The sequence below is a fragment of the Aptenodytes patagonicus genome, chromosome 15 (assembly GCF_965638725.1).
Source record: "Aptenodytes patagonicus chromosome 15, bAptPat1.pri.cur, whole genome shotgun sequence".
In the NCBI taxonomy this organism is placed as follows: Eukaryota; Metazoa; Chordata; class Aves; order Sphenisciformes; family Spheniscidae; genus Aptenodytes; species Aptenodytes patagonicus.
This window is the reverse complement of record NC_134963.1, coordinates 3,150,515-3,162,913: the sequence shown is the minus strand read 5'-3', so window position 1 is coordinate 3,162,913 and position 12,399 is coordinate 3,150,515. Positions and strand designations below refer to the sequence as shown.

Sequence of the window (12,399 nt, the reverse complement as noted above, 5' to 3'; positions counted from 1 at the left end):
TTTAGACTATTAAACAAATTTTCGATAGTTGGTGACAAATGATTAGCAAAATTAAACGTAACTTCTAAAAGGAAATATGCTTTAACGTATAAGTATTTTTTTTTTCATTTTTAATGGGTAAGTATTTAAGTAGTCGCATAAACCCAAGCCCTAAGTTTTTTGCATTGACCAGCTGTTTCATCTTGCAGGTACGATGGGCGTGGTCACCTACATGACCTTTCTGAATATGATGCTGAATATTCCACGTGGAACAGAGATTATCAATTGTCTGAAGAGGAAGCTAGAATAGAAGCCCTCTGTGATGAAGAGAGGTATTTAGCCTTGCATACGGACTTGCTTGAGGAGGAGGCGAGGCAAGGTATTGCTCAAGGAAACTTCCTGAGTTTAGCATATGTTTAAATAAATAATTATGAAATTAAATTTACTCCTAATTTTATACTCTCTTTTTCTGATGTTATCTTGACAGTACCCAGTGGATTCGAAAAACGGGAGTCTTTGCGTATGTGAGAGGACCTCAGGATAGTTTAAATATAGATCCACACAGAAATTGCCCAGATTCTGAGGGCAGGCTGGGATTTCAGACCCAAAAAACCCCAAAATAAACACATTCTGCTTCATTTTTAGTGTTGCATAAATGAAATTCTGTGCTCTTGTGCATAATTACATTAGAATGTTTTAACCCGCAGCCTTTATCTCTTCAGGAAGAAATAAATGATCAGCATATGTACATGCTGTGTTTTTCTATTCAGTTTTTAATGAACGCTAAAATGATTAGGTGAAAACTTCTCATTTAAAGACTAAAGTAAGAAATATTACTTTTTTTTTTTTTTAAGAAATTAGCTTTTAAATATGTTCTAATGATTTTTAATTGCATTTTTGTTCAAGAGGAGGAATATAAAAGACTGAGTGAAGCTTTGGCAGAGGATGGTACCTATAATGCAGTGGGATTCCGCTATGGCAGTGATTATTATGACCCTTCAGAACCCACTGAGGAGGAGGAGCATCAGCCTGCAAAACAAAGAGGTAAGGGGTAAAAATAGCAAGGGTTAATTGAGAGGAAGACCATGGCACCTCTGTGTCTCTCACTTGCAGTTGAAGGTTGAAAATCTGTGTTTCATTAAAATGCAAGTAAAAAATCTCAAAAGCATTTCAGCAAAGTCTTTGTAGAACTGTGTTACTGAGTTTTTGCAAAGTTCGCTCTTGATGTGCTTAAATGTTTCCTGCTGCAGCACAGTCAATACTACAGTAGTCAGGATAGGAAATTTAATTCTGCTGTCTCGCAGATTCTTATTCAGAAAAAAACTAGTATTTCATCACATGGCTGTCTGTTAACACTATGTTTCTTGGTCAAGAAGGAAAAGATCATTACAAACGTAGAATAGTAATTAACGAGAATATTTTTTAAGTTTAGATTTTGTCATCTTAATTATTGTAAACAAGTCTGTCTTCAACATAGTGTGCCCCTCTCTGTGATCTTAAAAAATGCAGAACTCAGGTTCTCATGTTCCCATCTTTAATTACGACAACTTTGCATTTTTACCATGAAGTCTTAAGGAAGCTTTCAAATGTTATTGAACTTTACCTTAGTAAAGTTAGGATTGTTTAATTAACAATTGGGTTGTCTAACCTACATATTGGTGTGTTACTGTGGTATGAGATGTGCTTTTTTTACCAAGGTGTGTGCTACAGTGCAGGATCATTTTAGGGACTGTCGTGGTTTAACCTCAGTCGGCAACCAGGACAGGTGCTAAAGCTTATTTAGTGTTTTTTGCTGCTGTGTGTGAGAGGTTGTGTCAGGGCAGTGTCCATGCCGCTTGCATTCTACCAAGGGTTTTTCCTGTACTCTTCAGTACTGATGCTGAATTGCGTTGTCTTTTCTGGGGTTTATTTCATTTGTTTTATTCCCATTTGCCTGGTAGATTCCATAACCAAATAGTTTCTAAGTTCTCTTTACATACAGTTTTTGAGTGTTTCTTGTCATAGGGGTGTTTTTCATGTTGTGTGGATCTGTGTATATATAGGGATAAGCTTACTGAAAAATTGGAGGTGATAGAGAAGAACATGTTTGTAGTTTGGCTCCCCTGTCTTTCTCTACTGCATAGGGATTAAAAAGGTGAATGCCCTCTCTCTATTGGTCACTAAAAAGGGAATCTGCTGAACCTTATAGGGTGTCTGTATTGTAGGAGGCCTTTGCAAAACTGCGTGAAAATGTGCCATGTTACAGAATCTACCTTTGATCAAGTGTATAAGGAATAAATAAGAATTCCAGTTTCATTTGGTAAGAGAGCTGTCATGAGTTCAAGTTGTGTCTGGGTTGCTCCACATTATTTTTCTTTCCTACAATGATGAGATATGTAGAATAATGTATTTCGGCCTTAATGAAGTAATATTTTTAGGAATAATGCTAAAATGTGACGACTCAGTCATTGACAAAGAGAGATATAACTACCCAGTTTTCCAACAAGTTAATATTTAGTTAATTAATATTTGATGCAACATGGAAGTGCCATGCTAAGCTATTACAAAATCTTGCAGTGTAACGAGAGAATTCTCAGCACTGCTGACGAGAAGTAGAGATCCTCATAGCAGGTCATTGGAACATTGTCTCAGTTGTGAGCTTTCTTGCTAAACTCTTTATCTTCTAGAAAATTTTTAGTAATGATGGATAACAAAGGGGCATTTTCTAGTAACACTTGATAGTACTTGGGGCAAAAAGTACTTGGGGCAAAACTGAGATAGGAACATCAGTATTATGTTTTGCTGTAGTTGAACTGTAAAGACTTGTAATAGATTGCTATATGGTAACAATTTCCAATAATACAGGACTATAAATTCTTCACATTCTTTTTTTTTTTGTAAATCATAGTAGAGTAAAATCCAGTATTGGAAGATGCAGATAGCAGTAATGTGAATTACAGGCTGTAGTTCTGTGAACACTTCAAGTGTTAGCTGATGCCAAAAAACCCAGTCCTATTCTGCTTTGTCTGCTGCTTCTTCCTTCTTTGCTTGATGCTAAAATTTCTGTGTGCCTTTGTGGAGTTAAACTATTTGAGTTCATTTAAAAAAAAACAACCTGCCAGACAGTAACAAAAAAGTTAACTCTCTTGCGTGGGTAAGAGCTTGTATGCAGTAATTGCTATGACATCTCATGCATGATTAGGCTGTTTTGCTGTCTGTGTCCACAGTTCCCATAGTCAGGTTTTCATGCAGTTTGTGCTATCGGATTTGTTAGGATAAAACCAGAATAAATTTTTTCTTAAAGCTAGTAGAATAGATAATACTAAAAGTTACTTTACAAAGTAAACTTTCCACTTCAATTATTACAAAAATTTGTAAAGCAAAATATTTTCAGAGAAACGTTTCAGGTATACCAAGTAACAGAATGTAATACCAATTGGGCTTTATAAAAGAATAACTATTTTAGATGAGTAGTTCATGTGATAAATCTGTTAAATATTTGGATATGTTAAACTTGGTGTAAAAGGAACCATACCAACTTCAGACTGAACTCACAGGTGAATGGCAACATTTTTTTTAATCAATTATTAAGGCAACTACTGGTTTATCCCTGTAGGTGATGAAAGTGGATTTTAGCCTCCCTATTGCCTTCCTGTAGAACTTTCATTAGGGTTAGGAAGCTGATGAAAGTACTTAGGTTTGTTTGCATAGGCTGAAATGGTTGATTAACAGGGAACTGAATTCAGATTAACCAGATGTATGGGTCCTAACAGCTTTAGAGATACTGGATATCTGTAATATTTTAGTCATTGTTAGGAAAGGATTCACCCGGTGCATTGAAAATGGTTCCTCTTAATTTTGCGTGGGTTTTCTTGTAAAAACAAAAAGTAATATTCATGAAAATGAATGTTTTCTATTTGATTTGACACTTGTTTGTCTTCAGCACTGTAGTCAGGGCTAAAGTTTATAGGGTTTTATTCTTCCTAATACCTCTGTTAAGACATAATTTATGCAGTCTTAAATAAACTACACATAACACCAGGGAGAGGAACCGTATTTAAATGTCTTCAGTGCAAATGCTGGTTATAGTTTCATTTGAGAAATTCCTTGGTTGCATGTCCTTTTAGATATACTTTATTTTAATAATTTTTTGTTAACATTTGCGTACTTTGGCATGTTTTGTCCTATAGTATTTTATTCTGTCATTTCTTGTAGAAACAGCTCAGACAGAAAATGTAGAAGAAAATGAAGAACCTTTTGTTGCCCCTCCGGGACTGAATGTCCCTTCTGATGTGGAACTGGTATGTATGTACATTTAACCCAACCTACATTTCTGTCAATTTTCAAGGAGTTTATGGTGCTTTACTGATCCCCCCCCTAACTTTAGTGTGGTACATTTTAAATGATTCTAAAATAGTAGCTTAATTTCAGATGTTCTTTCATGAATTCCTGAGGTCTGTCAACTCTCTTGAATCTTCTTTTTCACACTGAAATTATTGCAGTACTTACGCTAAGTGCATTTAGTATCTCTTGTGATATTATTTTAGATAATGCAGAAAAAAGGCAGCTGTTCTTGGAATGGATACTTACTGAGATGCCGAGGTTGACATTGCAAATGTAAAGGACCATTAAACCAGAAGATTGCTTCTGTTCAAGATTTTTTTCTGGATTCTTTTTAATTGAGTCCCAATCTGAATGGGGTAGGAAGTGATCAAATACAAAGGCTGTGTTTAAGACTAGCCTATTCAAGGAGAAAAGCAATAGTTTATTTCTAGGAGATTCTGAAATAACTTGAAAGTATTAGGGTATAGAAGCTCTTTCCTTCATGCGATGTTACCAGAATTTGCTACATAGTAACCTGTAAACTTAATTGCAACTTGTGTATTTTTACTGAAGGGAGCTGAGTACAGTTGTAACGGTGAGGATTTTCAATTTATTTCAAGTTTCATAAAAGATACTGGGAAGTCAGATAATATTCTTTCTCCTGTACCGTGGTCAGAAAAGTGTTAATTTATATTTGGGCTGCCTTCTCAACTTGATAACCATGGCCAGTCAAGATTCAAAGCTCTCTGTTAGAATAACCAATAGTGAACACAGGGTATTTGTGTAAGAGTGTTTTTCTACTTCATTAGCTTTTAATTAAAAATTTTTATCCTGTTCTGTTTTTTTATATGAAATAAGAGCTATTTAACAAATCTAATGTGCAACTTCAGTTGTTCTAATTTTACTTCCTCTGCTTTTCTTTACAATCTTATAATACATTTCATTAGTTAAGTGCTTACAAACCTACTTCTGAGTTCAGGGAAGATTTTTATATGTTATTGCCTTTAAATTAGGAGTTATACTTTAGTCTTAGAATAAGAACGTTGAGTGCTCAGTGAGAAGCTGCTTATTTAGCATTTGGATGCTGTTTCCAAAAAGTAACTGCTGGTGAAGGAATGTTTGCTGGTTTAGATAGCTGCTTTGCTCGAATTTTGTTCTGAAACTTAAAATATATTTTACATGGAGGTTGCAGAATGCAGTGTGGGGCTTACTGAAGTAATTTCTCAGTCAGCTATTGAACTCTAGTATATTCAAATGAACAGAAAGCAAATGTGGGCATATTTGGTTTTGATTTAAAAAAAAAAAACAAATCAAAATGTCTAGACAGCAGTTCTGGAAACAACTTATACTTGACCTTGGATTGGGAATTGTGAGAATTTTTTTTGTAAGCCTTGATTTTTTTGTTGTTGTTGTTCTAGTCAAGTCATTCAGTTTTACCAGTGAATGTATTTATTCTGTATTTTTTAATTCAATTACTGTGAAGGATAGAAGCCTGGTAAATTATCGGTGGGGTTTTACAGGCATGTTTAAAAAAATACTTCTCACTACCCTATTCCCATTTAAAAAAAAAAAAGAGAAATACATCATAAATTCCATTGCCATTATGTCGTTCCACAAGTGATTGGAAAAGGTGTACAGATACACTGCTGATTTGTGGAAGTGACAGAGTGGTGTTCTAGGTCTCTCCTGCGTTTACTGCTAATTAACATTCAAGTTAAAAGACATGGTACTTGTTGATGGTCATGGCGAGGGAGGACACTTGTAAACTTTGAATCATTTTGGGGAGGAAACTGTAGTGCTTGGAAATAAGATAAAATTTGAGAATCAGCTTGTTAACTTGGAGGCTTTGTTCACAATCTGCAAGGTGCAGTTCAATGAAGACAGATACAAAATAGTTCCTGTAATACAGAGCAATCCCAAGTGCAAATGTTAACTGAAGACTTAAGTAGTTAGGCAGCACTACTGCAAAAAAGATGCAGGGGCTGTAGTGAGCTGTTCAGTGTATGGCAACTCCAACTGCAGCAGTAATGTCATTCTGGAACTTAAAATAGAAGAGTTGTGTCGAGGATGCAGGAGGTCTCCCACTGCTTAAAACTGTTGATGTCAGGGTTATGGGCAAAGATGACTGTTCTTGACCATTGCATTTTAAGAAGTGCGCGGATGCTATGGAAGTGGGCCGTCAGAGGATATTATCAGTTAAACTTGGGAGGAGAGATTGAAAATTGTTTGGTTTTCTCCAGATGATAATACCAAGAGGCAACATAAGACTTAAAATTATTTTCCAGGGTTACTGAAGATTGGAGGATAGTTGCTTAACTTGCAGTAAGGGAGACTCACTCATGAAAAACTTTTAATTACAATACTAATTAAAGATTGGAACAAAATATCTGACTAGATGATAGAGCTTAGGTCACTGCAGTATTTTCCAGAAGGGTTTTTTCTCTGCTCTGGCAAGTACTCTTACTTTCAGAAGTTTTTACAGGTCTTCTCAGTTTAAATGTTTAGTGTTTTTTTTAAATGTAATAGCAAACAAGAATATGTCTATGATATCTGCATCTCTGTTTGCCATTTAATGTTTTTCGCTTTGTAAAGTTTCTAAAGTTTTGTAGATGAGTGGTGTTAGTAATCTTAGAAGTCAATTAAAAGCATATTAATATTCATAGTGCCTATTTTCCAGAGCACTGGAAAATAGTGGCATCATATGCCACAGCATAGTGGCATCAGTTTCAAATTCAAGACCAGATAGTAATTTCAGATACAATCTTTTTTGAGCTTCCTTGCTGGTTTGCAGCTTTGTTTATGAATCTCTTGGCCGTAAGTGTATTTTGTATTTCTGCATAAGAACCACAGAAATAGAGAAACTTGATGTATGATTAAATAGTGAAACTGGCTATGGACAAAACGTTATCAGTTTGTTGAGAACTTCATGGCCTCAAAGTAATCTTTGGTAGTGTTTTAGAGGGACAAGTAAAACTTGAAACAACTAATTATTTTCCATATTGAACATGTTGTTCTAGTAAAGGATTCAATCGGCTGAAAATAATTTCTAAAAATGTGCTGTTTGATCACATTTAGACTTTTTTCCCTAAATAGAGCACCACTGCCTCATGTGCTTCCAGTCTTCTGAAAAAGATTTTCTGAGGTTTGCAACATACTTCTGTATCTGGACCAAAAAAATGCAAAGCTAAAACAAATAATTAATGTGACACTTCAGTCTTTATAGGCACACAGAGTATGTGTTTCACCAGTTTATTGAGCACAAGACAAAATAGAGCTATCTGGGTATGAAACTAGAGACAGTGAATGGTGAAGTTCATTCCTTCTTTAACTATATTCTTGTTCTTTTCACTTCTTGGGTTTGATTTGGCAGTGCTCCTTAGATGGGATTTCAGGAGTGGAAATGCATGGATGCTGCTTAACTTTATTAATTTTCGTTTTTCTTTTATTGCTAAAGTGTTCGGTGACTCTGGGAATATGACAGCGCATAGGAATTGCAGTTCTTATGTTGGTCTTAAGATGCAACGTGTTCCTTCCAAGCAAATACATAGTAACAAGCTTTTCTAGTTAGGGGACAATATTTGCTCATTCAGTGATAACAGAATAAAGGACAGCTGTTGGGAAGAAGACCATATATGTTGAGTCTTCAGAGCACCTTGAGGTATTGTATGGTAGGGCCGCTTGAAGTTGGCACTGCTGCGTCAAGAAACACATCTGTCTCCTCTCTTGTGCCAGCAGAAGTGTCTGTATGGCTGTGGAATGTACCTGGCTTAAAAGAATTCTTTTGCACGTCAAACTCAACCAGTATTTGTTCCCCTCTTCAGTTTGGTGTGCAATGGCAAAAACAGTTGTGCTGATAGCAGGAGAGGATCTTGCAAAAGGAAATGAATGAGCAGCTAGGGAAGATTGGGACTGTTTTTTTTTTAGTGCTGATATGTTTTCACTAGTTGAAAGTGATTATGAAACTGAGTCGCTAGAGAAAGCTGAGAAGGGGGGCGGGGAACTACTGCTCTTTCTAATTCCCTCTGGAGTTCTAACGCACTTTACAAGCTGCTTATGAAAATACAAATATATGTTGTTTTCCTCCCACAGCCACCGACAGCAAAAATGCATGCGATTATAGAACGAACTGCAAACTTTGTCTGCAAGCAGGGGGCACAGTTTGAGATTATGCTAAAAGCCAAGCAAGCACGCAACTCCCAGTTTGACTTCTTGCGATTTGATCACTACCTCAATCCCTACTACAAATTCATTCAGAAGGCTATGAAAGAAGGACGATACGCTGCTCCTTCTGAAAATAAAGCGGATGAGAAAAAACGTAAGTTGTTGCTTGTGAAATGGATGGCTTCAGGATGTGAATCGTTGAAACATCCACTGGTCTTTTTTTGGTAAAATAGCCACACCTTTTTGGTGCGTTGCAATGCTGTGATCCTGCAGCTGAGATTGATGTGATGATTCAAAATTTTGCTTAAATTGGAGATTTTTAAAAGAAAAGATTGTTTTGGGAAACTTTCAGATAGAAGAGCTGCTATGATCTTGGAGCTTTTAGAAACACTTGTATAGCTCTAGTCCAACAGAAAGTTGGCCTGTGCACTTAAGTTTTAGTTTTATTGATGGCTAGCAATACCTTCTTGTATCTGTTTTTGTGAATAAGGAGATTTATGAAAACGGTTGTTTCTTAAGAACACTTGCTTGTCATGTACTGTATTTCTCTCCCAATACAAATCCATAGCAAACCCAAATAAAATTCAGACATTGCTTTTATTTAGACTCAAGAGTCAAATCTGAGGAAGAAGACGATGATGATGACGACGACGATGGAAATTATCTGCATCCGAGTCTCTTTGCATCTAAAAAATGCAGTAGGCTTGAAGAGCTCATGAAGGTACTTGACCCTATTAAAATTACCTTCTACCTTGTAAAACATCTGATTCATGGGCACAAAAATTCTAATATGCAGGTGTTAAGATCTTTCGTTAACAAAGATTCCCCCCCTTCCCCCCCCCCCCCAGCTGTGTCTTAGTAATTTAGATCTGTTTTGGTAAACTTTCAAGTTCCCTTTTCCCTAGTATGTAAATTGTTATTTTTCCATTTGTAGGGAATTATATTTCTATTTTTATGCCCTCTGGTATTGAGGGCATCACTTAAGGATTTATCCCACAGAGCCTGTATTGAAGCTGAAAAGACTGATATTTGATGCCTTCTGTATATAAGCTGAGAGCGTTTTCTTTTTAGATTTTAGTAGATAAAATGTTGACATGAAGTAATAGTTTCAGCAAGTATTTCAGCAGAATGTACTACTCATTATATGTAATTTTTTGCTGGATGTGTTAGTTATTTTTATTTTCTGAGTTTGATCAGTGATGGAATAATGGGAATGACAGATGGTTGTGCACATTTGAGGCTTTCAGAGGAATGGCAGTGGTGGTGTCTGATATTTAGACAAGTCAGGTTCTGTGTCTTATCCCAGCCTTGGCAGTAAACGAGTAAGAGTAATACCCACTTCTCTCTTTTTTTTTTTTAATGTCATGGATTTCTGTTCACATTAAATGAAAGTATTTTTTGTTTTGTTTTGTTTTCCACTAATTTTCAAAAAAGAAGTTGATTCTGATGTGAGAGCTACAAAGCCAGTAACTTCAGTGTTTGGACAATATTATTGATGTCTATTAACAGATAAATTTGCTTTCCAGATTAGGTTGATTCTACCATGCTTTAAATATGTACTTTTATAAGGTATATATATTTATATAGAAAGATTTATATATCAAGTATGTATAAATTTTAATCTTTTTTCTATTCTCAAAATTTTTTCAGCCTTTGAAGGTAGTAGACCCTGATCATCCACTTGCAGCACTGGTGCGCAAAGCGCAATCGGATAATAACTCATCTACACCACAGTCAACAGATGGGGCAGCTGTACAGACATCACAAGCAGAATATTCTTCTGATTGTAAGTGCATTGTGATTAGGCAGCTGGTGGTGTCTCTTGATGAATTGTATGTGGATGCTTGTGGGAAGAAAATATGTTAGCTTCATACTTAATCATTTGTAACTGATATTTACTCTTTTTCAATCTCCTGAATCTTTGAAGATGCATTCTTCCACTGAGTATCTGTCGAATTGTTAGCTGCTTAGGAAAAACAGAAATGGGGTGGAGGGGGTGGGCAAGGCGGGAGGCCAAGTCTCCAGTCTGTGAGTATGGTTAGCACAATACCCTTAATGTTTTTTGATAACTTCCATCAATTTCTATTAATGAAGCCTAATGAATGCCTTCACTGTTGAATATAAAACTGTCCTATGAAGTAATTCATGAGATTCCTGTTAAAAAAAAAAAAAAGCTTACTATATTAAGCAAAATGCAGATGGTAAATCTACTTTGAACAGTTTTGCTGGAGTGTCTGACACTAAGAAAAATCTGCAAAGGTAAAATCATGTGAAGTGAAGGATCCCACTGAAGTGATAAAACCAGATTTTAGTATAATATTCTGTTCTAAAGTTGGAAGTAGTTTTACGGTAAATAAATAAGTCTTTTATTATACAGTCAATTCCTATAATTTTTCATTATTTTATCTTTTATTCTGTGCACTGGTGCGATGTTATGTGTAGAAAATAAAATTCAGGAATATGCAAGATTCAAAGTTAGAAATTGATCTTTTAAATTATATTTCTCATTACAATATCTGAGAGGGAGTACTAACTTTTAAGTTCCGTAGCTACAGAGGGCATTCTTTAATAAAGGAGTAGATATTCTATTTTATTTTTTTCTCAAAAGAACAACAAAAGCAATGATTTATTTAAATTACAAGCGAGCAATGTGGAAAGTTGTGTACTCAGCTGCTTTTTCCATGCCCGATACTGAAATACCAAGACTTCCTCCTATCTCCAAATTATTATTAAATCTTTAATCTTTGATTTTTCTTGAACCATTTCAGATAAATGTAAATACTGTCCTGTCTATAATCTCTTTTAAAAATCAACTTTGCTATGAAATTTTTAGCAACGTTATTTTCTCTGGATGTGTCTGGTTTCCATTATCTTTGAAGCTGCTTAATGCAGGCCTTGTATAAAGCTTCTGCAAATTTTGTAAATTCTGATACTCAAAAAGGTGAAGTCAAACTTAATTGGGTTTATGTGCCTCTAATTCTTTTCAAAGTTGAGAATTCTGAAAGCCCTTGATTCCTTAAATACAGAAATGGAACTTACCCTTTCATTTATGGGACTTACCATTTGACACTGCTGAGATGTAAGAAAATTTATATTGCAGCTTTCACTACAGTAGGGTTTCGTGATGATATAAATTTGTAGGTAATGAGTAGTGTTACTTCAAGGTGGTGGTGGTGATGGAGTTCTTGGTTTTTTAGTAAAGTTGTTGCGAGTAAGTATCACCATAATGACCTGAGTTGATTTTGATGCATTATAGGTTCAGAACCCACCAAAGGATTACAGGTGGTGTCAGTGTAATATATGGAGAGTATGCATGGAAGTAATTTTCATTTAAAACTTTAAGAGAATCTTAATAAAACTGAAATAAGATTTCTGTGGAGAAATTGAAAATTACTGGTTATTTCAAGAAAGACTAAAATCAGGATAAGTATCTCCATAAAATAATGTTCATCAGTTTTCTGATTGCTGTCGTGTCAGACTTGAATCTGAGTGTATATGATGCAAACTGGGAGATTATAATTTAGTAGCAATGCAAGTTAAGTTTGCAAGTCCTCTCCCTGCCTTTAAAACTTAACAGATCTTTATTCTGCTCTCCTTATAGATAACTTATTCTTTGAAGAAAGTAAATACTGCCACACAAGAATGTTTGTGAAGCTTTTAAGAGGATAATTCATTATAATTTAATGCATTGATTAAACTTTGCCTCCAGAAATGTAAACTCTTAATGTAAATCCTTTGAAATATTTTACCTGAATACTTTCTGTTTATACGCCTTTCTGCAGAAAATCTTTAGATTTACAAGAAGTAACTGCCATTTAAAAGTGTTAAGCTAATTAAAGCATTATAAAATATTGTCCTTAAAGAAAGAAAGCAAGCTATAAGCCTTTGCAGTCTCAAGAAATAAATATTTAGAATCGGAGAAGCCTCTAGTGTGGAAATCTTGCTCAAATCGGTTGT

General features: G+C 35.2%; 1 protein-coding gene across 4 annotated transcripts in view; it reads left to right on the top strand.

Annotated features, from left to right (window-relative positions):
* SFSWAP (splicing factor SWAP) overlaps positions 1-12,399 on the top strand; it is a 50,517-nt gene that overhangs the window by 2,655 nt on the left and 35,463 nt on the right. For 3 of the 4 annotated variants that reach the window (XM_076352540.1, XM_076352539.1, XM_076352538.1), the window contains exons 2-7: positions 189-358; positions 886-1,023; positions 4,174-4,259; positions 8,371-8,596; positions 9,048-9,163; positions 10,093-10,228. In XM_076352540.1, coding sequence (XP_076208655.1) covers positions 189-358; positions 886-1,023; positions 4,174-4,259; positions 8,371-8,596; positions 9,048-9,163; positions 10,093-10,228 — 872 coding nt within the window. Of the gene's footprint in view, positions 1-188; positions 359-885; positions 1,024-4,173; positions 4,260-8,370; positions 8,597-9,047; positions 9,164-10,092; positions 10,229-12,399 lie in introns of those variants that run through there. The other variant, XM_076352541.1, reaches the window with a different exon arrangement.